Consider the following 23,269-nt stretch of genomic DNA (forward strand, 5'->3'; position numbering starts at 1 on the left):
CGTTTGCCTAGCCTCCTTCCTTCTTCACGCCCACCTCTCCCAGATGTTGAAGCATCATATGTTGGAGCAGGGAGTGGCTCTTAGAGCAACGCTTGGCTTCGATGCCAAAAGGATAGCTCAAGTGAGGAAAGGGACTTGCCCATGATCTCACAGCACCCAGAACTAAATCCTGTTCTCCCATCCCCCCAGGGCAATGCCCACTCTGTGCCAAGCACAATCCCCTCTGCTCCTCCAGGGCCAGGAAAAGATAAAAACGTTAACATCCAGCGTCCCACTCTTGTGCTGTGTTTCAGAGGCTATTTCATGAAAGAAGTCCTCTGGCCCTGAGAAGTCTGAGCCTTAAGATTCGCAGCAACACGATGGAAATAACTATCTGGGAGACTCTCCAGACAGCCCTGCAGAGCTGTGTCTTTGGGCTCAATTCCCACTTAGCCTTTGTCCAGCTATGAAACTTGGAGCTAGTCACTTAATGTTTCCGAGCCTCAGTTTCGGCAGCTGTAAAGTGGGAACTGAAGTACCTCTTTCAAACAGTTGCTGGGATCCCGGAAAGGGAGCTAAATGTCGAGTATGGATCTCCGAGTGCCGTAGCCCAGGGGAGAAGGGTTTTCCCCATGGGTGGGTTTCCACCCGCCGCATCTCACAGTGCCCACCTCCGTCTTCCAGACAGGACCCAGCGTCACGGTGACCTGCAAGGAGGGCAAGTGGAACAAGCAGGTGGCGTGCGAGCCAGTGGACTGCGGTGTCCCGGATCAGCACCACGTCTACGCCGCCTCATTCTCCTGCCTTGAGGGCACCACCTTTGGCAGCAAGTGCTCCTTCCAGTGCCGCCACCCGGCGCAGCTGAAAGGTACGAGACCCAGCGGCCGCTTCCAGGTCCTCCTGCGGGGACTCAGCACCAGGGCTTGGACAGCGTGTTGTCTTTGCTTCTGATCCCTCCCACCTGTTCTGTGCAACCCATCCATGCAAACTGCTGTGTTGTGCAGCTGGGGAGAGAGTAGAGTGTGGACAAGCGTGGCGTCTCTACTGCTGCTGCTGTGTTGCTTCAGTCGTGTCCAACTCTGTGTGACCCCATAGACGGCAGCCCACCAGGCTCCCTGTCCTTGGGATTCTCCAGGCAAGAACACTGGAGTGGGTTGCCATTTCCTTCTCCAATGCATGGAAGTGAAAAGTGAAAGTGAAGTAGCTCAGTTGTGTCCGACTCTTATCGACCCCATGGACTGCAGCCTACCAGGCTCCTCCATCCATGGGATTTTCCAGGCAAGAGTACAGGAGTGGGGTGCCATTGCCTTCTCCAATGGTGTCTCTAAGATCTTCCAAGTCTGGCAAAAGAGGAAAGAGAAAAGCAGGAAGGGAGGGAAAGTAGAAGGAAAGAGAAGATTCTAAGAAAATAGCATGTGGAACCGATGTGACTAGTTCATTGGGTGGGGTGAGAGTCCAATAAGTCTAAGAGGAAAGTATTATTATTACTTTAATTTTCACGGAGGAGAAACTCAAGGTTCAGAGTTGAAAGAACTTGTCCAAGGCCATGCTTTTCCTGGAGGGCTCCACCACGGGACCCAGATGTGTCTTTCTCCAAAGCCCACTGCTGCCCCTTAGGAAGGGGCTAGCTCCAAGGGGACTCACTCTAGGAGGGAAAAGCTAATGGGCACCTCCTGGGCCAGGTGCTGGGATATTCAGGCAAGAAGACATAGTCTGGCAAACTGGAGAAGAGGACTCATGTTGGAAATGAGTGAGAGGCTGACCTGGGCGACCCGGACTCTCAAGACCAAAAGGGCTCTTTCAACTCGGCAGGAGTAACTGATTATCGGAAAGATGATGAAACTGAGGTCCAGTGACAGGAAGGCAGGAACTTGCACAGAATCACAGAGCAAGTTAGCAGCAGCATCAGAACGACAGTCTTGGCTTCTAGTTGAGTGTTAGGTTTGGGCATTATACCCAGTTCTCAAAGGTGCCAGGACTTTCCTTTGCTTGGTTTATCAAAGGAAACATTGCCCCTACATCAGATAACCAAAATGATATCTCACTAAGCGTGGGTCCTACCTTGGGATCCGTCATGCTATAGAGTGGGAATGAGCAGACTTCTGTGTGTTGTGTGGGGGTTTGGAGGGAGGTCTATAAATTCCCTTCAACTTAGATGTCATATTGGAGAAGGAAATGGTAGACCACTCCAGTATTCTTGCCTGGAGAATTCCATGGACGGAGGAGCCTGGTAGGCTACAGTCCATGAGGTTGCAAAGAGTCAGACATGACTAAGCAACTTCAATTTCACTTTCACTTAGATCTCATATTACAAATTCATGAGTTCCAGGCATTTGGATGATTGGAGAGGGTTGATAGTGTCTCCAAGTTTTCAAGAAGATTTAGAACTTTGAAAGATTACTACACATAGTAAGACTCAATAAAGTGTATAGACTGGGCAGCTGAATGAATCAATGAAAGTAAAACCACAGAAAATGTTTCTTTTAATAAATGAATGAAATACCCAGATATCTCACTAAACTTCCCCAGAAGAGAAGCAGAAAACACTTCTGGGATACATCCTTTCCTATTGTTCAGCTGCTCAGTCGTGTCTGACTCTTTGCAACCCCATGGACTGCAGCACGCCAGGCTTCCCTGTCCATCACCAACTCCCGGAGCTTGCTCAGACTCACATCCATTGAGTTGGTGATGCTATCCAACCGTCTCATCCTGCCTCCCCCTTATTCTCTTGCCCTCAATCTTTCCCAGCACCAATGTCTTTTCCAATGAGTTAGCTCTTTGCATCAAACCAAAGTCCCTTCATATTTTTAGCCAAGAAGATTTGAGTGTAAAAGTTATAGACATTTTATTTGAGCTGCCCTAGAGATTGAGATCTGAGAGAGATAAAGAGACAAGTGGAAATTGCAAACCCTCCACCTTATCTGAGCCTGTCCCTGGCCCCATCTGCTCAGACACGGGGCTTATTAATAACTCCAGACTAGGACATCACACTTCCCCTCTGAGTCAGAGGTCCTTGGGAAGGGGAGGTGTATAAGGGAGGTGTATAAATCAGCATCGATTATTAGCTACAATGAGGGCTGCAGTAGTAATCCTTAATCCAAGTGATTGTCCTTCATTGCTTCTTTGCCGACTGTGGTGGAGGGGTGCCCTCAGTGTGGAGGTGTGACCCTAGAAGGACTGTCATTTTGATGGTGTTGATCCCCACTTTGCTCGTCCCTTGAGAATACAGGGCAGCACCTCTCCAGTGGCCACAGTGACCCACTAGGACCCACTGCCATACCATGCCCTTGGTTCCCAGCATTATTGGATGCTCAGATTCCAGGCCCAATGCTTTGGCTTGGGTCTGCTGCCAGCAAAGGCTGGGCAGAGGTCCTGGTCGTCTCTCTTGAACTTGTTAATAGTTCCTTGCTTCTTATGCAAAAAGATAAAGTGAAAATATTAGTCGCTCAGTCATGTCCAACTCTTTGTGACTCCATGGACTATATAGCCTGCCAGGCTCTCTGCCCATGGAATTCTCCAGACAGGAATACTGGAGTGGATAGCCATTCCCTTCTCCAGGGGATCTTCCCAACCCAGGGAATGAACCTGCATCTCTAATGTCTCCTGCATTGGCAGGCAGGTTCTTTACCATCTGGGCCACCAGGGAAGGCCAAAGTGAAAGTGTTAGTCCCTCAGTCGTGTCCGACTCTTTGTGACCCCATGGACTGTAGCCCACCAGGCTCCTCTGTCCATGAAATTGTCCAGGCAAGAATGCTAGAGTGAGTTGCCATTCCCTTCTGCAGGGAATTTTCCCAACCCAGAGATTGAACCCGGGTCTCCTGCACTGCAGGAAGATTCTTAACTAGGAGTGATCAAAACAAAATTTTCCCCCATTTCTTGTTTGGTTCCCTTTACACCCTTTGTTTTTCCTTCCCCACAGCAAGATTTAAGCAAAAGGAGTGTGAGCTTTCATCAGACAGAGAGGGATTGAACTCTTGGTTCTGCCCCAGCTGTCTGGTCTCAGGAGATGAACTTCACATTGGGAGATATTAGTAGATCCTAGAAGAGCAATTTCACATCCTTGAGCCTCAGTACTCTCATTCGTAAACTGGGTGTAAAAGTGTCCATGTTGAAGGGGCATAGTGAGGATTAAAAGAGATGGTATGAATAAAATTGCCAAAACCAGAGTAAGTACTTAGTAAATACTCATCTCCAAGAGGCACTCTCGTGAGAATTAGGCAGTGGCTGTCCTCCTGGCCCCTGACCTCTTTATCCCATGGAGGCCTTAGTCCTGGGACCTGTGGAGACTTGCTCCATCCTCCACATTCCACTCAGGACCTAGAGGTTAATGTGCTTGGACCAGAAGCTTCCACCCAGGAGAAGCACTGAGTGTGGCCCTGAGACCAGTGTAACACGGGTGTGAATAGCACCGCAAACACACCAGTCCCTTAGAATCCGGGCGAACTTTTCTCGAATATCCTGACTTCCCCTTAAGTTCTGAGCCTTCATCGAGGTGTCCACAAGATACCCTGCAGGCCCACAGCTCTGGAGTCATTCCTGCCAGGGCCCTTTATCACATGACTACTAGCAGCACCCACTGCACCCGCACATGCACGAGGGAAAGTCCTCGAGTTTAAGAGAAAGGGCCTCAGTCTCAGAATCATAAATGTCTAACTCAATGGCTAAAAACGCATCGTTGCACCCCGACCTTGTCAATTTCAACTCAACCACGTGAGGTGCACTGGATGTTGATTCTGGAGATGGGCTTCTAAAGCAAGCGTGCCCTCATCCCACAAAGATCTTTCCAGGGACTTCCCTGGTGGTCCATTGGCTTAGACTCCATGCTTCCACTGCAGGGGGTGTGGGTTTGGTCCCTGGTCAGGGAACTAAGATTCCATATGCCATGCAGCTCAGCCAAAAAAAAAAAAAGTCTTTCTAAGAGGCCCACTGTCTACTTCTATCTAAGGTCCGAGATTTAAACTCAGTCTAGTCACTGGTTTCCAGAAGATACTCAATACCATGGAGCATATGAGCGGAATGGCCATGTCCTTCAGTGCCCAGCGGTTAACCTTCCTGCCAGCCCCTCACTCTCTTCCTCGCCACTTACCCTCTCCCTCAGAGTCCTGTCCTGATTTTTCTCCCTGTAGGATTTTCACATCCCCTCTCCTCTCTCAGGCAGAGACCCTTTCATCTTTCTCAGAAGCAGATAGCCAGACCTGGAGGATTCAACTTTATCCTAAGGGTCTCATCAAGGCATCTTTCCCACAAAAACAGGGTCACTGCCAAAGAGGACTTCTCAGATCACTCCTAAGTGCAGGCTACTCTCCTCATCTTATCATCCTAGTGCTCTGGAGATGGCAGGGTCTAGAATGTCATTGGGTCCCAGCCCCCACTAGGTGTTAATGGTAAGTGTTAGTGCTCAGTCGTGTCTGACTCTTTGCCACCCCATGGACTATACTGTCCTGGAATTCTCCAGGCAAGAATACTGAAGTGGGTTGCCATTTCCTACTCCAGTAGTGGTTAATGGTAAACCGCTACCCAATCCTTCCTGGGGACAGAGGAGCACCGTGGAAAAGAAAACCTGTTCAAGATCACACAGATGCTAATGATGAAGTCTTTAGATGTGAGCAGTGATAAGAGGAAGCAGTAGATTTCTTTTCTCTCTTAGATAATTCTTCTGTCTCCCTCATCCCCCACCTCCACCTTCACCTCACTCTGAACAGTGCTCAGATTTCAAAAGTCAAGGGTATTCTCACCTCAGGGTTTTTAGCTGCTGCTCCAGAATTCCTTTGACCTTTTCTGAACCGTGCCTCTCAACCTAGTTGTTGCTGTTCAGTCGCTAAGTCCTCTCTGACTCTTTGCGAACCCATGAACTGCAGCACGCCAGGCTTCCCTGTCCTTCACTATCGCCTGGACTTTGCTCAAATTCATGTCCATTGATGGTGATACCATCCAACCATCTCATCCTCTCTTGCCGCCTCCTCCTTCTGCCCTCAATCTTTCCCAGCATCGAGGTCTTTTCCAGTGAGTCGGCTCTTTGCATCAAGTGGCCGAAGTATTGGAGCTTCTCCAGCCAGAGCTGGGAGAAGCCAGAAGTCATCATTTCATTTTGCCATGCAGAAACTGAGGTCCAAGAAAGGAAGAATTCATGCAAGGTCATGTATGCATTGCCATGAGCACTGGGGCCAGAAAGTGACCCAGGGGTCCTGACCCTAGAAGAGGTGCTCTCTTGCTAGGCGTGCCATTCCCAGCAATCTTGTGAAATCATCTGACTTGCACATTCCCAGCCCCTCTGTTATGGCAGGTGTCCAACATTCCAGGCTCTTTTCTGTCTCTTAGGACAGTATCCATTCGTTATCCCTTACTGTGACTGCATCTGAACACATTCTTCTTCTCCTCTGAGCTAACATGTGGGGCCTTTCAGTAAAGAAATTTGGAAGTGAGAGACACCATTCTGGACAGTGGGGACAGGAGGGGTGGTGAAATCATATGACTGGTTTTGCTTTTGAGATACTCCACGCATTCATGTTTCTGGTTCCGTGAGGTTTTCCTCTAGATAGCAGTTCTTCTATGGCCATGCACTTGGGTAAAAGCTCTGTAGTGTGGTCAAGAGAGCACTCAGGAGTCAGACACACCTGGAGTGAGTGCCAGCTATAGTTTGAGAAGCTCACTTTTCCACTCGGGACTCAGTGTTCCCACCTGCAAAATGAGATTAAGGACAAATTGGGTGACTAGAAGGATCAGGGAGATGGGGCCAGTCATTCTTCCTATACCTACCTCGTGGACTCTACAAATGTGATTTGTCCTTATCCCAGTCCAGCTAGCTGTGTTTTTACTTTCTTAATTCTGTGGCCAATATCCCTCCACATCCTAAAATATTAGAACTGGATAAGAACTTAAAGATGGCTTTGGTCTAGGGCCAGAGAAGTCAGGTGACTTGTTCAAGGTCACGGTAGCTCAGTGGTAAAGAATCTGCCTACATTGCAGGAGACTTGAAGGAGATGCAGGTTCAATCCCTGGGTTGGGAAGATCCCATGGAGAAGGAAATGGCAACCTGCTTCAGTGTTCTCACCTAGAAATCCCCTTGGACAGAGGAGCCTGTGGGGCTATAGACCATGGAGTCACAGAGTCGGATACCACTGAGTGGCTAAACAACAGCAGTATGCATTCAACAAATGGAAATTTAGGACTTCCTGTATGCTTGGCTGGAGAAGGAAGTGGCAACCCACTCTAGTATTCTTCCCTGGGGAATCCCATGAACAGAGGAGCCTGGTGGGCTGCTGTCCATGGGGTCACACAGAGTCAGACACGACATGCAGGTATGCTTGGCACTAGGGTAGGTTCTGGGAATAAAAGAATGAACAAGTTGCAGTCCCAGCCCTTAGGATGTGGGCGATGCCAGCTCAGTCGACAAGGCATTAAGAAAACAGACCTAGATCTCGTGTCATTTCCCTCCTTTGATTCTACTCTAGGTTAGTTTCAGTCTTAAAGGTATTCTCAAAGAAATGTGATCTTCTGGGCACTCTTTATAGCAAAATAATAAAAGTAGATATATTTCTTTTGTTAGTACATTTGTAATCATTTTAATACTCAGTGGAGATTGAAATTTCCTTAGCCACATTTGTAGACAGTCTGAGCAAGATTTGTTTCCTTGACTTTAAAAGATGAACAAACAACAGTTGAGTGACACATCACTCTCTGAAGCCTAGTCCCTGCCCTCAGCATTCTTACCCTCAGCCGGGGGCTCCAGGCTCAGAAATGCCTTCACCGCATGTGCAGAGTCATGTTCCCCCAAGAAACAGAGGAAGGTGTGGATGTGACAGAAGCATCAGGGCTTCTCTAAGCCACTACCCCTGGGGACAGCTGGACTCAGTCCCTCTGGGAAAGCATGGGAGACGGGGCGGGATTATTCCTCTGAGTTCCTGTAACTGGGGCAGTTGTTGTGTTAATGCACCAGCCCCTTCACTGGTTTGGGCTCTGCTTCTATGAGCACTGACACCTCAGCACTGTGAGCCTGCCCTGCGTGCGGACCAAACACCCCTGATCAGAGCGAAAGACCTCCAGCAGGAAACAGCTGCAGGTGCAGTAGGCGTCCTTCAGCGTATAGAGGTCAGGGCCAAGGGCACGAGGGAAGGACATGGACAGCTGCGTCCTACCCTGCTTTCCTCAGAGCCGCATGGAGGCTGCAGGGTGGGGGCCACAGCTCAGCTAGGGCCTGGAAATGCTGATTCTGCACACTTGAGGGTCTGCCGTGGTGTGGGGCATGTCCATGGTCCTGAATCGCCAGTTCTTGTGTTAGCATTGTTCTTCTGACCGCAGTGCTCAGCTAACTCCTATTTACCCTCTCAAAGAATGTACATTTCTAGTCTGCGTTTTCTCTCTTGATTAACCTTTTACGATTTTTCTGTTAGCTCACCACCAGAGAACCACAACGTCCACTTCACAGTCTAGGGTTTGCATAGCTGATAGGGTGTACTTGTGAAGCATCTCGACCCTTGTCCAGAGGCGTTTTATCCTTCCTGGGAAATTTAGAGAGGGTATGCTCCCCTTATCTTTTGTGGCTCCCAGTCCCCGCTAAGCTCTTGCTAAACCCAGGCACTCCAACACGGCCTTCATCACAAGACCACACACACAAAAATAATAACAATAATGCAATTTACAATCTTTGGTGTGCTGGAGCCGTCTCTGCTTCTGTAGAAACCAAATGAGTCCCTCTTCCACACGCTTTATTCTTTCTACTCGATGTAGAGATATCTGTGGTGTACAGTGCCCCAGTTTGTCATGTGGTGGCCTCTTTATGGCTTACAGACCCTAAGTTGTCTTGGGCTCCTCAAGTGACTCACACAGATATGGGAGGAGGAAGAGGCAAGTGAGCAGGGAAAGAAGAGCAGAGGAGCCTACATATGCTCTCTTCTTTCTTCTTTTTCCTGTTTTATTTCTCTCCATAGTTCTTTCCACCTTCTACACACCAAATAGTTTGCTTTTTTAAAAAGGTAACTTCTCCGTATCCCACTAAAATATAACCTCCAAGAGGGCAGGGTTTGGGGTTTGTTTTGTTCATTGCCATGTCTCGACATAGGCAAGAGTAGCTGGCACATAGTAAGCACTAAATAGATGCTTGTTGAATGAATAGAGTGTGTGTGTCCTAAGTCACTTCAGTCATGTCTGACTCTTTGCAACCCTATGGACTGTAGTCCACCAGGCTCCTCTGTCCATGGTGATTCTCCAGGCAAGAATACTGGAGTGGGTTGCCATGCTCTCCTCTAGGGCATCTTCCCAACCCAGGGATCGAACCCACATCTCTTACATCTCCTGCATTGGAAGGTGGGTTCTTTACCACTAGCATCACCTGGGAAGCCCCGAATGAATGGAGGTTCTCATGCAACTCCTGTGATCCTTTCAGAGCTGCTGCTAAAGACAGGGATTCGGAGGAGGGGGAGATGAAGGAGAGAGAAGGAAAGATGGGAGGGAGGGAAGAGCATCAAGGAAACTGGTAGCATTTTCCTGAACACTACCCATCCACATGTTTCATTTCATCTTCTCATCACCCTGAAAGGCAGGAGCAATTGCTTTCTTTCTCTAGATAGGAGATTTGGGGTTTGGCTGTCTCAGAACAGAAAACAGAGTCTCTGCTAAGCAGGTATAGCCAACTTTCCACTAAAAACCACAGCCGTCTTTGTAGTTACACAAAACCAGCTTTAAACTCTTGTCTTTTATTAACCAGAGAACTTGGGCAAGTCACTTGCCTTTCTAAATCTCTGCTTTCAAATACAAGTTGTCGCCCTACTAAGAGTACTGTGTGAGGATAAATGAGATCACGTAGCAGAAGTGCTCAGTCGGTTGTAACTGATCGGTAAATGTCAGTCTCACCCTGATCACCCCTCCAATTCCTAATCCCTGAGCCTCCCACGTGTGTCCAGCCCTGGTTGTCAACACCTGTCAGGAATAACTGGGAAGAGGAAAGTTTGGTTGGGAGCCCCAAGTTTCAGGTCCATCTCCAGTTGTCTTGGGGAGATTCTGGGCAGGCTGTGTGTGTCAATAACATACGACCCGTCAGAGAAAAGCCTGCCTCTCCGTGTTTCACTTTTACTTGTGACATTTCCCATCAGGCCAGCTTCCCCGTGGCAGTCAGTATGTCTCCTAGAGCTAGCATGGGCTGCGGAGAAGTGCTCATCTCTCAGCTGCTTTGGCAAAGCTTCACTAAATACTGGGGCCTGAGAAGAAAATCCAGCCTCCAGATACCACGAGGCTACCACTTCCAGGCATAAGGGGGACTCAGACAAATTCAGGGATGCGGGGCCCAGCGAGGGAGTGGCAGCTGAAGGTCACACAGCACCCTGAAATCAGAGCGCCTAGTCGATTCTGATAGGACCTTGCATGCTTAGTTGCTCAGCTGTGTCCGACTCTTTGCAACCCCATGGTCTGTGGCCCACTAGGCTCTTCTGTTCATGAGAATTCTCCAGGCCAGAATACTAGAGTGGGTTGCCATGCCCTCCTGCAGGGGATCTTCCCTACCCAAGGATCGAACCCAGGTCTCCTGCATTGCAGGCAAATTCTTTACCAACTGAGCCACGAGGGAAGCCCAAGAATACTGGAGTGGGTAGCCTATCCCTTCTCCAGGGGAACTTCCTGATCAGGAATCAAACCAGGCTCTCCTGCACTGCAGGCGGAATCTTTACCAGCTGAGCTATCAGGGAAACTTACTCTGCCAATTACTGGAAAGCAAGTTTCTTCATCTCTGGGCCCAGATGCAAAGCAGGGAGGATGAAGTGTGGACTAAAAAGATGTGCAAAGTGAGAGTTGCGAGTTAAGTTTTATTTCTGGGGCAAAATGAGGAAGGCAGCCCAGGAGGCAGTGCTTCAGAGAGCTCTGAGGGACTGCTCCAAAGAGGCAGTGGGGAAGGTTAATATATAAGATTTTGGTGAAGGGGGAGTTCAGTGTAATCAAGTTCTTACTTTAGAAAAGGTTTTCTGTTAGTCATGAGGAACTGATGTCATCATGAAGGGCTTTAGTGATTTACTAGATATGAAGAGATCCAAGGATTGGGATCATGAAATCAGCTCCTGAAAATATCTAACTATCTAAAGACCTGTTCCACCAGTTTCCTTGGAGCACAGAGTGCCTCACCCTCCTCCCTGAGTCCCCCTCAGTGGGTGCTGAAGGTCAGGTTGGCAGCTGCAACAGCACAGGGTTCAATCTCTGCTCAGGCAGGTGGCAAATGCCCTTGTTGTTCAGTCGCTGGCAAATACTTGTGGCAAGTGCCCATTTGTAGTTGACAAGGATCGTGAAGGTCTCTTGTCTATGCAATATAAGAGGTTTCAGAATCCGAAGTCAGGAGCCTTGAATTGGATTCACTGTAGACATGGGGTACATCACTCCCCAAATTGTGTCTCCCTTTTTATTTTTTTTTATTTTTTTTTATCTTGTGGCAGCTCTTTCTTCTCCCTAGACTCCTCAGCTGAAGGTGGAAGGGTCTGGAATCACATGTGCAAGTGTCTGGTTCTTCAAGTTGACTTGAGTCCAGGCAGCCGTGGATGAGCTGGTCTATCAGAGCCTCCCCACCTCCCGCCTCCACTAACCCTGCCTGCCTGTGTCCTACAGGCAACAACAGCCTCCTGACCTGCATGGAGGATGGGCTGTGGTCCTTCCCGGAGGCCCTGTGTGAGCTCATGTGCCTGGCTCCGCCCCCGGTGCCCAACGCAGACCTCCAGACGGCCCGGTGCCGTGAGAACAAGCACAAGGTGGGCTCCTTCTGCAAGTACAAGTGCAGACCTGGATACCACGTGCCCGGCTCCTCCCGGAAGTCAAAGAAGTAAGTGCGGCCGCAGAGGCAAGCTCCCGGCGGCTGGAGCCGGCCGGGGGACAGGGAGAGCCAGGTCTGTCTAGTTAGAAGGAAGTGCTCCCTGCTCTGCCCACCATTCATCCCGTGCTCTTCCCTGGGAATCTGGAGGGACATTGTCATCAGCTGCTTGCTGACTGTGTGACTTCTCTGGGCCTCTACCGTTGAGCAATACGATGGGGAGGATGATAGCAGTCACTGGGTGAGATGGTTGTGAAGGATGAATGAGGATGTGTGTGTGGAGTGCGTGCAGGGTGCCTGGTGCGCAGCAAGCGGTGGGTATCCATACCATCCCCGCGTCAGCCCCCGTCAGCGCCCCTGGAAGGAAGTGGGCGGAAACGGGCCAGCAGGGCTTGATTTTATTTCAGTCCACATGAAACTCTTGCTTGGCCCTGAGAAAAGAGTTCTGTGAACGTTTACCTTAACCCCTCCTCACTCCCTCCGCCATGCAATAGGATGAGCAGGGACTCAGGAATCAGAAAGGTATGTGTGAGGCCAGCTGGCTCCAGAGACCGTGGGAAGAGCGTGGCTGCAGCCATTGGGTCCTTGAGATGTCTCTACTTTTATCTCTTCCTCAAAGACGGGCCTTCAAGACCCAGTGTACCCAGGATGGCAGCTGGCAGGAGGGAGCTTGTGTTCCTGTGACGTGTGACCCTCCTCCACCAAAATTCCACGGGCTGTACCAGTGCACCAATGGCTTCCAGTTCAACAGCGAGTGCAGGATCAACTGTGAAGACAGCGATGCCACCCAGGTGAGGCTCCTTGAATTTGGGGTCAACACTTAGACCCCTTTCCCCTCTGTTTACTAACCACCAGCCAGGATTTAAGAACCACATCCTCCAGGAGACTCCCTGCGGATGCCACAATTGTGTAATAGCAGTATCACCCATGCAGAAGTTTAGGAGCTGAGTTCTCACCATCTTTCTTTGTAATCTCTCTGAACCTCGTGGTCCTACCCATCACACTGCATATTACTGGTTCAGCGATTCTTAGCTTTGAAAAAAAATCTCAGTATCAGGAACCTTATGAGAGAAATCATAAGTGAAATCCCAATGTCTGAACTTGATCCAAGGTAAGGAGTGACCGAGGCTGTTTTGTTGACTTTTTACCACCATCGCCACTTACATTGCTCTGAAATATGTAGAATCACGATTTCCATGATCTGGAGACATCAGTAGCTCCTCAAGCATTTGGAGAAAGGGAGCCATATTTAGACCAGATGTACAGTTTTGAGACTACTGAAGAAGGATGGTAGGAGATGGAGGGGACTGAATTCTATCTCAGTCCACGTGTAACTGAGTTCAGCACTCCCAGCAGCCCTGCTGAGGCAGTTCTGTGAATGGCATTTCCTTAATCCTTACACACACCCACCTCCACCCACTAAGACAAGTAGGGAATCAAGAATGGGAAAGAGAATGAGGAACCAGCTGGCTCCAGGGAAGACTTAGATCCACAGGGAGCTCCAGTCCTGAGAGAACCCACCATTTAGGGTGGATGCCTCAAGCCCCATGACACACAGGTGGGCAAGGATCTTTACTCAGGTGAGGCCAGAGTTCAGCCAACTGGGCCCCAGTGCAAGGATCTCCCTCTTGTCAGTGCTTAGTGGGTATTCAGTTCAGTTCAGTTCAGTTCGGTAGCTCAGTTGTGTCCGACTCTTTGCAACCCCATGAACTGAAGCATGCCAGGCCTCCCTGTCCATCACCAACTCCCTGAGTTTACCCAAACTCATGTCCATTGAGAGTCAGTGGTGCTATCCAACCATCTCATCTTCTATCATCCCATTCTCCTCCTGCCTTCAATCTTTCCCAGCATCAGGGTCTTTTCAAATGAGTCAGCTCTTCACATGAGGTGGCCAAAGGATTGGAGTTTCAGCTTCAGCATCAGTCCTTCCAATGAACACCCAGAACTGATCTCCTTTAGCAGTCTGGTTGGATCTCCTTGCAGTCCAAGGGGCTCTCAAGAGTCTCCTCCAACACCACAGTTCAAAAGCATCAACTCTTCAGCGCTCAGCTTTCTTTATGGTCCAGCTCTCACATCCATTCACGACCACTGGAAAAACCAAATACTAGACACAGTCGGAGCAGCATCGTCAGCTCCTTTTACTCCCATTCCCACGTGCAGTTAGCCTCTGACTTCTGCCCATTCCGAACTCCTGAACTGCCCTTACCTGTCTCCAAGGCCACCGGCCTAACTCAGGCCAGCAGCATCACCCTCCTGGCCCGCATGCAGCTTCCCGACCGCCCCCCTGCCTTCTCCTTGCCTCTCCGGCAGACTCTCCACATCACAGCCAGAGTGGCCTGTTGAGAGCACACGTGTGATCATGACAGTTCCCCTGCTCAAAGTCTTTTGTGAATCAGTAACCCCATCTCCCTTAGAGTAAGTCTCACCTGTGCATTCAGCTTACCTCCCCCATCACAGTAAGACAGATCTCCCCCTTCACCTGCATGTTCTCTGTGAAAGGAGCTGTCACCTTTTCCAGCCTAAGTGTCCTTCACCATTCAGCCCAGGCACCCCTTCTTCCAGGAACCTTTTCCTGCCCCTCCCACTGTGGGCCCAGTGCCTCTCCCTCACAGCACTGGCCACGCTGCATTGTAATTCATTTCACGCTCCCCCACTAGATTTTGGGGCTTCCCAGGTGGCTCAGACGGTAAAGCATCTGCTTGCAATGTGGGAGACTTGGGTTCAATCCCTGGGTCGGGGAGATCCCCTGGAGAAGGAAATGGCAACCCACTCCGGTACTCTTGCCTGGAAAATTCCATGGACGGAGGAGCCTGGTGAGCTACAGTCCAAGGGGTTGCAAAGAATCGGACTGAGTGACTTTACTTTCAGTTCCACTAGGTTTTGAGATCCCTGACCACAGCTTTCATCTTCCCTGTGTTGTCAGCACTGGGGATAGTGCCAAGCGCCTAGTAGGTGCTCGGGAAGTGACAGGGCCTGACTCCTGCCGTGGACATTCAGGCTGCTCTCCTCATTTTCCAGCTGGGACACTCACTCAGCCATCCAAGGTGACGCAGCTGGTGTCAGCTGAATCAGAATCGGAACCTGGTCCCCCAACTGTGGACAGTGGGCAGACCGAGTCCAGGAGGCAAGCCCTGTAGGGGAGGCATGCTCAGGACTCCTGTCTGTGTACCCGGGTCCTTCCCTTCCTCAGCTGCCAGGGAGGCAGAAGCTGGGGCTGGAACAAGCAAAGGCCAGAGATTACCACGGCCTCACGCAGCCGATCAACTTCCCTCTCACTCCCTTACATAAAACTGTTGCTAACAGTTACCCGAACTGCTGAGCCAAATACTATTCTGGCCGTGGTCATGTTATCAAACTGAAACCCAGTCTGCCTGGGGCCTGCCAAGTACCTTTCATGGCCAGTTTGTATTTAAAGGAGAGGAAAATGTAAATTTATCAGACGACTCAAGCGGTCCTGTTTGGCAACTGCCGGGGAGGCCAGACGCTAAGGAGCAGGGTATTGCTTGCCGGCTAAGGAATGAGGGAGCGCGTGCCAAATGGGCTCCTAATACAATTGACGTTTCTAGTTTGTACTGCAAATGAATTTCCTCTACCCTCAGACCGGGGGCCTGGGAGCCAAATCTAGTATTCACCTCAGATCCCCTCTCGCTGCCTGTAAACACAGTCGAAATGTACCGCGCAGAGTATCTTGAATCGAACAGCATGTATATGGAGCGGGAATTCTTTGCTTTCCAAACAAGCTCCAGATCCTGGCAAGGGAGGACAGGGGCTGTAGTAGGGGAGGCTCACATACTCCTTCCCACTGACACTAAAAGCAAATGAACAAATCAAACCTCAACTTCATCCATTCCTAGGGAGCCACTGTGATGCTGGATCCAGACTCTGTTTGAATCTTGGCTTTACCACTTACTAGCTGGAGGACTTGGGCAAGTTATTTAACTCTTTAAGCTTCAGTTTCTTCAGGCATAAAGTGGGGGAGGGGAAGTAATTCTGGCTTCCTCTTAGTTTATTTGTGAGGATTAACTGAGGCAGTGGAAGTAGGGTGGGCCTGTGGAATTGTGCGGTGCGCAACCTGGGCACCCCTCCCATACGTATAATGCCTTCCCAAGCGGGGCAGCTTCTAGGTTCAGGATCATCACATGCTTGCCCAAGGATGCAGGGCTTCCTAGAGGAAGTCCCAAGCCCATACGATATTAGAGATGGGCTGGACCTCAGGGTTTTCCCATTGCAATCTGCTTATTTGATAGGTAGGATCACTGAAGCTCAGAGAGGAGAAGCATCATACCCAAGGTCACACAGCAAGTTGGTAGCAGAGTCAGATCTCCTAGCCAAGTCATTGCACAAACGACATTTTCTGCCCAGCCTTACTCCTGCAGCTGCATGGCTACACGTCACCCCTGTATCTCACTGGGAGGAAACAAAATGCATGTGAGGCCATTGACCAGACACAGAGGCAGATAATAAACAACAGCTGTGATTTATTGAGCATGTACTCTACGCCAGGCTGGGTTAAGTGCTTTGTACAGACATTTAAGCCCCACAGTGTCTGGCATCACTGTCCCATTTTGCAGGTGAGGAAGGTGTGGTTCAGGGAGTTAAGGTGTCTTGCCCACTTTATACAACTAGGAGGAAGTCCAGGCAGAACTGAGATTGCTGTTAGCAGATCTCTGTATCTTGTGGTTCACTGTGTAGATGGTTGGATGGCATCACCCACTCAGTGGACATGAATCTGAGCAAAGTCCGGGAGATGGTGAAGGACATGGAAGCCTGGTGTGCTGCCGTCCGTGGGGTCACAAAGAGTCAGACACGACTGAACAACTGAGCTGAATTGCTCTGTTGATGTCATATTCTCTCCGCCACTGTCTTACTTCCATTTCTGCTAACTAGAGGTCTGGGTCTCCCTCTCTGCGCGTCTCCCAGCCTCTCCTCCCCGATTCCACTCCCCTGTACTGTAGGAAAGCACAGAGGTTTACAGGGAAAAGCCTGGCTCCGGCCCGGCCGCCTCCCTGTTCTGGCAGCTGCCATTTCTCAAATGTGGGTAATGCTTGGGCTGATGTTAAAGTTCCCTTTGAGGCAGTGCAAGAGAGTGGTTAAGAGCTCAGCTAACCCTTAGAGGGCCTGATCTGTGTGTTAAGCTATAAATGCTTCACATAGCCTAACTCACTGATCCCCATGATGACTTTTTCAGGCAGTGAATTCCAGGCTCATTTAACAGGAAACCAAAGCATAGAGAAGTTAAGGAACTTCCCCAAGTCTGCACAGTGGGAAGGGTGCAGAGATGGAATTGGAACCTGGGAAGTCTGACTGAAGTCCAGACTCTTAACCATCACACCAGCATCATTTAAAAACTCACCTTTTCACTTCCTAGCTGAGCCTCAGTTTTCAAATCTATAAAAAGGACATGATTTCCACACTAACTGCACTGGTAAAAGCATTTTTAACTGCGTGTAAAACACTGGCACGTAGTAGATGTTTGACACTGTATTACATGCTTGTGGCTTTTTGGGGACCTGTGTAGTTAGAGTTGAGAAAGCATAGTACGCTTCTTTTGCATTTGTGTTTATTTATTTATTTGGGGCTGTGCATGACTTTTGCCATTGCATGGGCTTTTCTCCAGTTGCAGCGAGGTGGGGGCACCCTCCAGTTGCGGTGCATGGTTCCCAGCACAGCGGCTTCTCTTGTTGCAGAGCATGGACTCTAGGGCACTTGGGCTTCAGTAATTGCAACCCAAGGGCTCTAGAGCACAGGCTCCCTACTTGTGGTGCATGGGCTCAGTTGCTCCATGGCATGTGGGATCTTCCTGGATCAGGAACCAAACCCGTGTCTCCTGCATTGGCAGGCAGATTCTTTACCACAGAGCCACCAGGGCAGCCCCATATAGTATGCTTTTTTTGCAGATGGAGACACAGGCACAGAGAGACAAGATGCTTTGCTAAGAGATGCTCAGCCCTCTGGTGGTAAACTTCACCCTAGCATGTAGCACTGTGCATTCAGAGATGCACAGTGGGTCCCCTGGCCTCCGGTCTTCCCAGATTGGATCCTGCATGTCAGGCCTTCTATGGTCACACTGGGCTCAGCAGCATGGCTCTGCTCCAAGCATCTGCACCCAGGTGATGCTGCTGCTGCTGCTGCTAAGTCACTTCAGTTGTGTCCGACTCTGTGCGACCCCATAGACGACCTCCTACCAGGCTCCTCTGTCCCTGGGATTCTCCAGGCAAGAAGACTGGAGTGGGTTGCTATTTCCTTCTCCAATGCATAAAAGTGAAAAGTGAAACTGAAGTCGCTCAGTCGTGTCCGACTCTTAGCGACCCCATGGACTGCAGCCTACCAGGCTCCTCCATCCATGGGATTTTCCAGGCAAGAGTAGTGGAGTGGGGTGCCATTGCCTTCTCCTGCACCCAGGTGATAGGTAGCCCTAAGTGCACAAAAATCTTTTCCCAAAGGAGGACATGAAATCCAGAGAGGCTCTGGGAAGTCTGCCATGTAGAAGGTACAGAGGGCCAAAGGTGTGGGGGTGGGAATCAAAAGAAGTATGCGGGAGAGACAGGTGACCACAGACTCAAAGGAAGGATGTGTGCAGAGCAAGAGAAGGGGCTGGCGTGTCATCTGGGTCCCACTGTAGAAGCCCTGGCTGGTGGCCCTCCAGCAAGCCTGGTTTGAAAGTGCAAGCTATCTTATCAGAAGGACTGTATCCTTTGTGACGCTGCTTCAGTCAGCAGCAGAAAGTGCCAGATGAGCTGGGCAGGAGGGAGAGAGACCAGAGGCAGCAAGACCAGAGTGCCTTTATGCTTCCCTTTTCTGTAGTGGCGCCTCCCCGGCATGAAATTCCCTACGCAGATTCCAGCCGGTCCTAATACATTCTCTGTTGCAAACCCAGCTCCCAGCCAGCTCTGGCCCACGCAGTGCTGAGGTCTGCAGCCCTTCAGGGGCTGGAGGCCAAGTGCACCATAGGCCAAGGCTCAAGGAAATTGGGGTCAATTTCCTACTCCCCTGAGGGCCCAGCAGAATCACGGGGCCTGGGGTTCTGGGAGGGAGAGTCGGGGTTCTCTGAAGCCATAGGAAGTTGCCTAAACTTTCCCCGCGCTCACACGGAACCTCTGGGTGGACTCAGCAATCACCCCACAGCTGTGGGCGCGGGATGGGCCACCCTTCTCCGTGGCCACAGAGGTTTCCACCGCCACCAGATCCTCCTCATGCTGGCCCACGTGAGGCCCAGAGAGGGGCCCCTTTCTCTCTAAATCCCAGCTCCTTACAGCTGTTTTCTCAGACAGGGCAGCTTCAGCCTGCGTCAGCCCTTTCCAAGAGTTTGTTTTCTCATGCACACACTTGTTCATTTATTCACGTATTCATTCATTTCTTCATTTACTCATTTATTTCCTCATCCATGCATTTCTCTTCTTTTTAAACAAATTCATTCCACATCTCTGTACTTACTCACTCCATCTTTTGTTCCTGAATGAACAAAAATACCTATTGGGTGATGTGTGAATGGGCCTGTTAAGTGGCTGGGACCTGTTGAGTACTGTGGAAGGCCCCCAGGGGTGCAGGGGTGATCCAAGAGGGTACCATTTAGGAGGGAACAGATGATAGAGAGGCAGCGGGTGTCAGAGACCTTCGGCTAGTGCAGTGTGCAGGCCTGGGCTTGGCATTAGGACAGGATGCTTCTGCCAGAAAGTTCTGTGCCTGTGTTTGGACAAGGGGGCAGGGGCAGGGGACAGAGCAGACAAAGGTGCGACACATGCAGAAGCAGCCTGGCCAGGTGAAACCCTACGTGGGGCATTTGAGAATGCAGGCAGTGGACGACGCTCAGGGCTGGCGGTGGTGCTGTGGGGAGCAGGGAGCCGGCTTACTTCACAACTGGACCCGACAGAGCTACGCCTAGAATGGACGCTAAGGAATGGGCTTTGGATTGGGGGATGGTTCTGAAATTTCAGCAAAGCTGACCTTCTGTTGGAATGTTAGTGGAAAGTGGCTCATTTGCCCATGGCTTTGCAGAAGATTGAGAGATGGGATATTGCCTATTGTAAAGACTTGGAGGGAGGGAGCGTATAGAAGCATCCTCACACCACCCTCTTGGTGCCATTATTGCTGGAATGGAATGGAGTGGAAGGAAGGAAGGAAGGAAGGAGGGAGGGAGGGGAAGGGAGGCCCTGGAAGAGAAAGCTACTTGGGGGGCTGGGCCTGGGATTTTTTCTCGTCCATTGAGATGAAGCAAGCTTTGGAGTATGCCTGGGGTGAAAGTGAAAAGTGATAGTCGCTCAGTCGTGTCCGACTCTTTGTGACCCCATGAACTCTAGCCTGCCAGGCTCTTCTGTTCATGGGATATTCCAGGCAAGAACACTGGATTGGGTAGCCATTCCTTTCTCCAGGGGATCTTCCTGACGCAGGGATGAAACCTAGGTCTTCTGCATTGCAGGCAGATCCTTTAGCCTCTGAGCCTTGGTGTGTGACCGCCTCCTGACAAATGGCTCCAAGATCCATGCTTACTCACTGTACACATTGGGGTACACGTGGTCCCCTACGTTCTCAGTTACAAAAAACAAGCCAAACGAGTTCCTCTGATTGGACTCTCTGAAAGAACACTACTCAGATGTAGGAAACCTGGGTGTTAAACTCTCCAAAATGCTTTGAGCAAGTTTCTTCCCCCACTGAGTCCTCAGTGTCCGCATCTGTAAAATGGTGACATTGCAGTGACTCTACTGGAGGCCGGTTGGGTTTCCACCATGGTGAAGAACTTGTTTTGGAACACTTTCGGGGCGCTGCAGAGCAGAAACATTGGGAGGCTTCTTGTGCAGAGGGTGGGGTCTCTCTTGGTCCTGACTGTGTCTCTGTGGCATGCAGGGCCGCGGGAACAACGTCATCCACTGCCGGAAAGATGGCACCTGGAGCGGCTCCTTCCACATCTGCCAGGAGATGCAAGGCGAGTGCTCGGCCCCAGACCAGCTCAACAGCAATCTCAAGCTGCAGTGCCCTGAGGGCTATGCCATAGGTACGATGGGCGTGGGTGGTGAGCTATGCATGGGGGGAAGGGGGGTGGCGCATCCTCCCCAGAACTTGTAGCTTGTGTCCTTCTGGGATAATGGGCACCTCTCTCAGCGTGAGGCACTGGGGAAATGAAGAGGAATGAGACCAGACCCTGTCCTCTCAAGAAGAGAATTCAGGGCACAGATGTCAGCAAAGCAATGTTGGTGGGTGTGTGGGATTACACTGGAGGACAGAAACATTGACTGATGCCTCCAGGGACACAGAAGGCTCCTAGAGGAAGGTCTGCTTACACAGGGATTTGCCAGAGCTAGTTGGGCAAGAAGTGGCATTCCAGACAGAAGGGATCAACATGGCAAAGGGAGGGAGGTATGAAAATCCACTTCCAATTTAGGGAAGCAGTGCCCAAGTATGGCTGCCTTTGTTGGTAATCTTAAAACATGTGTGATGCTGATCATTCACAATACCGGCCGTGGGTCAGCACTGTACCCAGCTCTCTAGAGATGTGATCTCTTATCCTCTCAATAGCCTTGAACAGATGAGGAAATTGAGACTCAAAGCAATGATAGAACATGCCCAAATCCTGAGACCACTCCTCCAAAGCCCGAGTTCTTTCCATGGCATTTCAGTTGCCTCCAAAATAAGGAGAAACAGCTTTTTCAAAATATTCTTTACATGGTGATAGGCTAGCTCGCCAAGTGAAGGGAGACAAACTGGGGTCTGATGCCAGGGGGTGGCCTGGGAGAGACCAGGCGTCTGGACAGATACATTCATCACAGGCCCACAGCTTTCTGGGGAGCTGGGCGTGCATGGAGTCTGACCTCAGTGGAGGGCAGTGCTACTGACCTCTTGGGTGGATTCCTTAATTGACCACGATGAAAAGCCCAGGGAATTGGATGTCCTTTCTCGTGGCCAGTGTGATTTATGGGACGATCACCAGGGGTGTCTGGAGCAGAGGGTTATCTGTGCAGACACTCACTCCCAGCCACACAGAGTCAATGTGTTCCTCACCCTCACGTGGTTATCATTTCACGTCCAGAAGGGAGGCCCACAGCTGGGGAGCAGAGGGGTTAGGGGGCCTGACCACTTCCTTTGAAAGATGGAAACGCAGAGCCTCGCACAGAGGTTCTTCAGCTGAACTTAGAGTAAGGATCAGCCCTCCCGCATTAGTGCAGCATGCCTCAGAAAACATCCAAGCGCATGGTTCCCCTCCCTGCTGATTCCCAAGGTAGTTTAAGATCTAATGGAGCCACCGATCCAAAGGACCCTAAGCAGGAGCTTTTTTTTTTTTTTTTATTTTACAAGTGGTTGACCAGATTTCCCAGCACCACTTGTTAAAGAGATTGTCTTTAATCCATTGTATATTCTTGCCTCCTTTGTCGAAGATAAGGTGTCCATATGTGCGTGGATTTATCTCTGGGCTTTCTATTTTATTCCATTGATCAATATTTCTGTCTTTGTGCCAGTACCATACTGTCTTGATAACTGTGGCTTTGTAGTAGAGCCTGAAGTCAGGTAAGTTGATTCCTCCAGTTCCATTCTTCTTTCTCAAGATCGCTTTGGCTATTCGAGGTTTTTTGTATTTCCATACAAATTGTGAAATTATTTGTTCTAGCTCTGTGAAGAATACTGTTGGTAGCTTGATAGGGATTGCGTTGAATCTATAAATTGCTTTGGGTAGTATACTCATTTTCACTATATTGATTCTTCCAATCCATGAACATGGTATATTTCTCCATCTATTAGTGTCCTCTTTGATTTCTTTCACCAGTGTTTTATAGTTTTCTATATATAGGTCTTTAGTTTCTTTAGGTAGATATATTCCTAAGTATTTTATTCTTTCCGTTGCAATGGTGAATGGAATTGTTTCCTTAATTTCTCTTTCTGTTTTCTCATTATTAGTGTATAGGAATGCAAGGGATTTCTGTGTGTTGATTTTATATCCTGCAACTTTACTGTAGTCATTGATTATTTCTAGTAATTTTCTGGTGGACTCTTTAGGGTTTTCTATGTAGAGGATCATGTCATCTGCAAATAGTGAGAGTTTTACTTCTTCTTTTCCAATTTGGATTCCTTTTATTTCTTTTTCTGCTCTGATTGCTGTGGCCAAAACTTCCAAAACTATGTTGAATAGTAATGGTGAAAGTGGGCACCCTTGTCTTGTTCCTGACTTTAGAGGAAATGCTTTCAATTTTTCACCATTGAGGATAATGTTTGCAGTGGGTTTGTCATATATAGCTTTTATTATGTTGAGGTATGTTCCTTCTATTCCTGCTTTCTGGAGAGTTTTTATCATAAATGGATGTTGAATTTTGTCAAAGGCTTTCTCTGCATCTATTGAGATAATCATATGGTTTTTATTTTTCAATTTGTTAATGTGGTGTATTACATTGATTGATTTGCGGATATTGAAGAATCCTTGCATCCCTGGGATAAAGCCCACTTGATCATGGTGTATGATCTTTTTAATGTGTTGTTGGATTCTGATTGCTAGAATTTTGTTAAGGATTTTTGCATCTATGTTCATCA

General features: G+C 49.5%; 1 protein-coding gene across 1 annotated transcript in view; it reads left to right on the forward strand.

Moving 5' to 3' along the window:
* Positions 1 to 23,269, forward strand: part of PAPPA (pappalysin 1) — a 266,420-nt gene that overhangs the window by 199,936 nt on the left and 43,215 nt on the right. The window contains exons 15-18 of the mRNA XM_027550637.1: positions 664 to 847; positions 11,560 to 11,770; positions 12,378 to 12,549; positions 20,600 to 20,747. Of these exons, the coding sequence (XP_027406438.1) occupies positions 664 to 847; positions 11,560 to 11,770; positions 12,378 to 12,549; positions 20,600 to 20,747 (715 nt within the window). The remainder of the gene's footprint in view (positions 1 to 663; positions 848 to 11,559; positions 11,771 to 12,377; positions 12,550 to 20,599; positions 20,748 to 23,269) is intronic.

Source organism: Bos indicus x Bos taurus, chromosome 8 (genome assembly GCF_003369695.1).
Source record: "Bos indicus x Bos taurus breed Angus x Brahman F1 hybrid chromosome 8, Bos_hybrid_MaternalHap_v2.0, whole genome shotgun sequence".
In the NCBI taxonomy this organism is placed as follows: domain Eukaryota; kingdom Metazoa; phylum Chordata; class Mammalia; order Artiodactyla; family Bovidae; genus Bos; species Bos indicus x Bos taurus.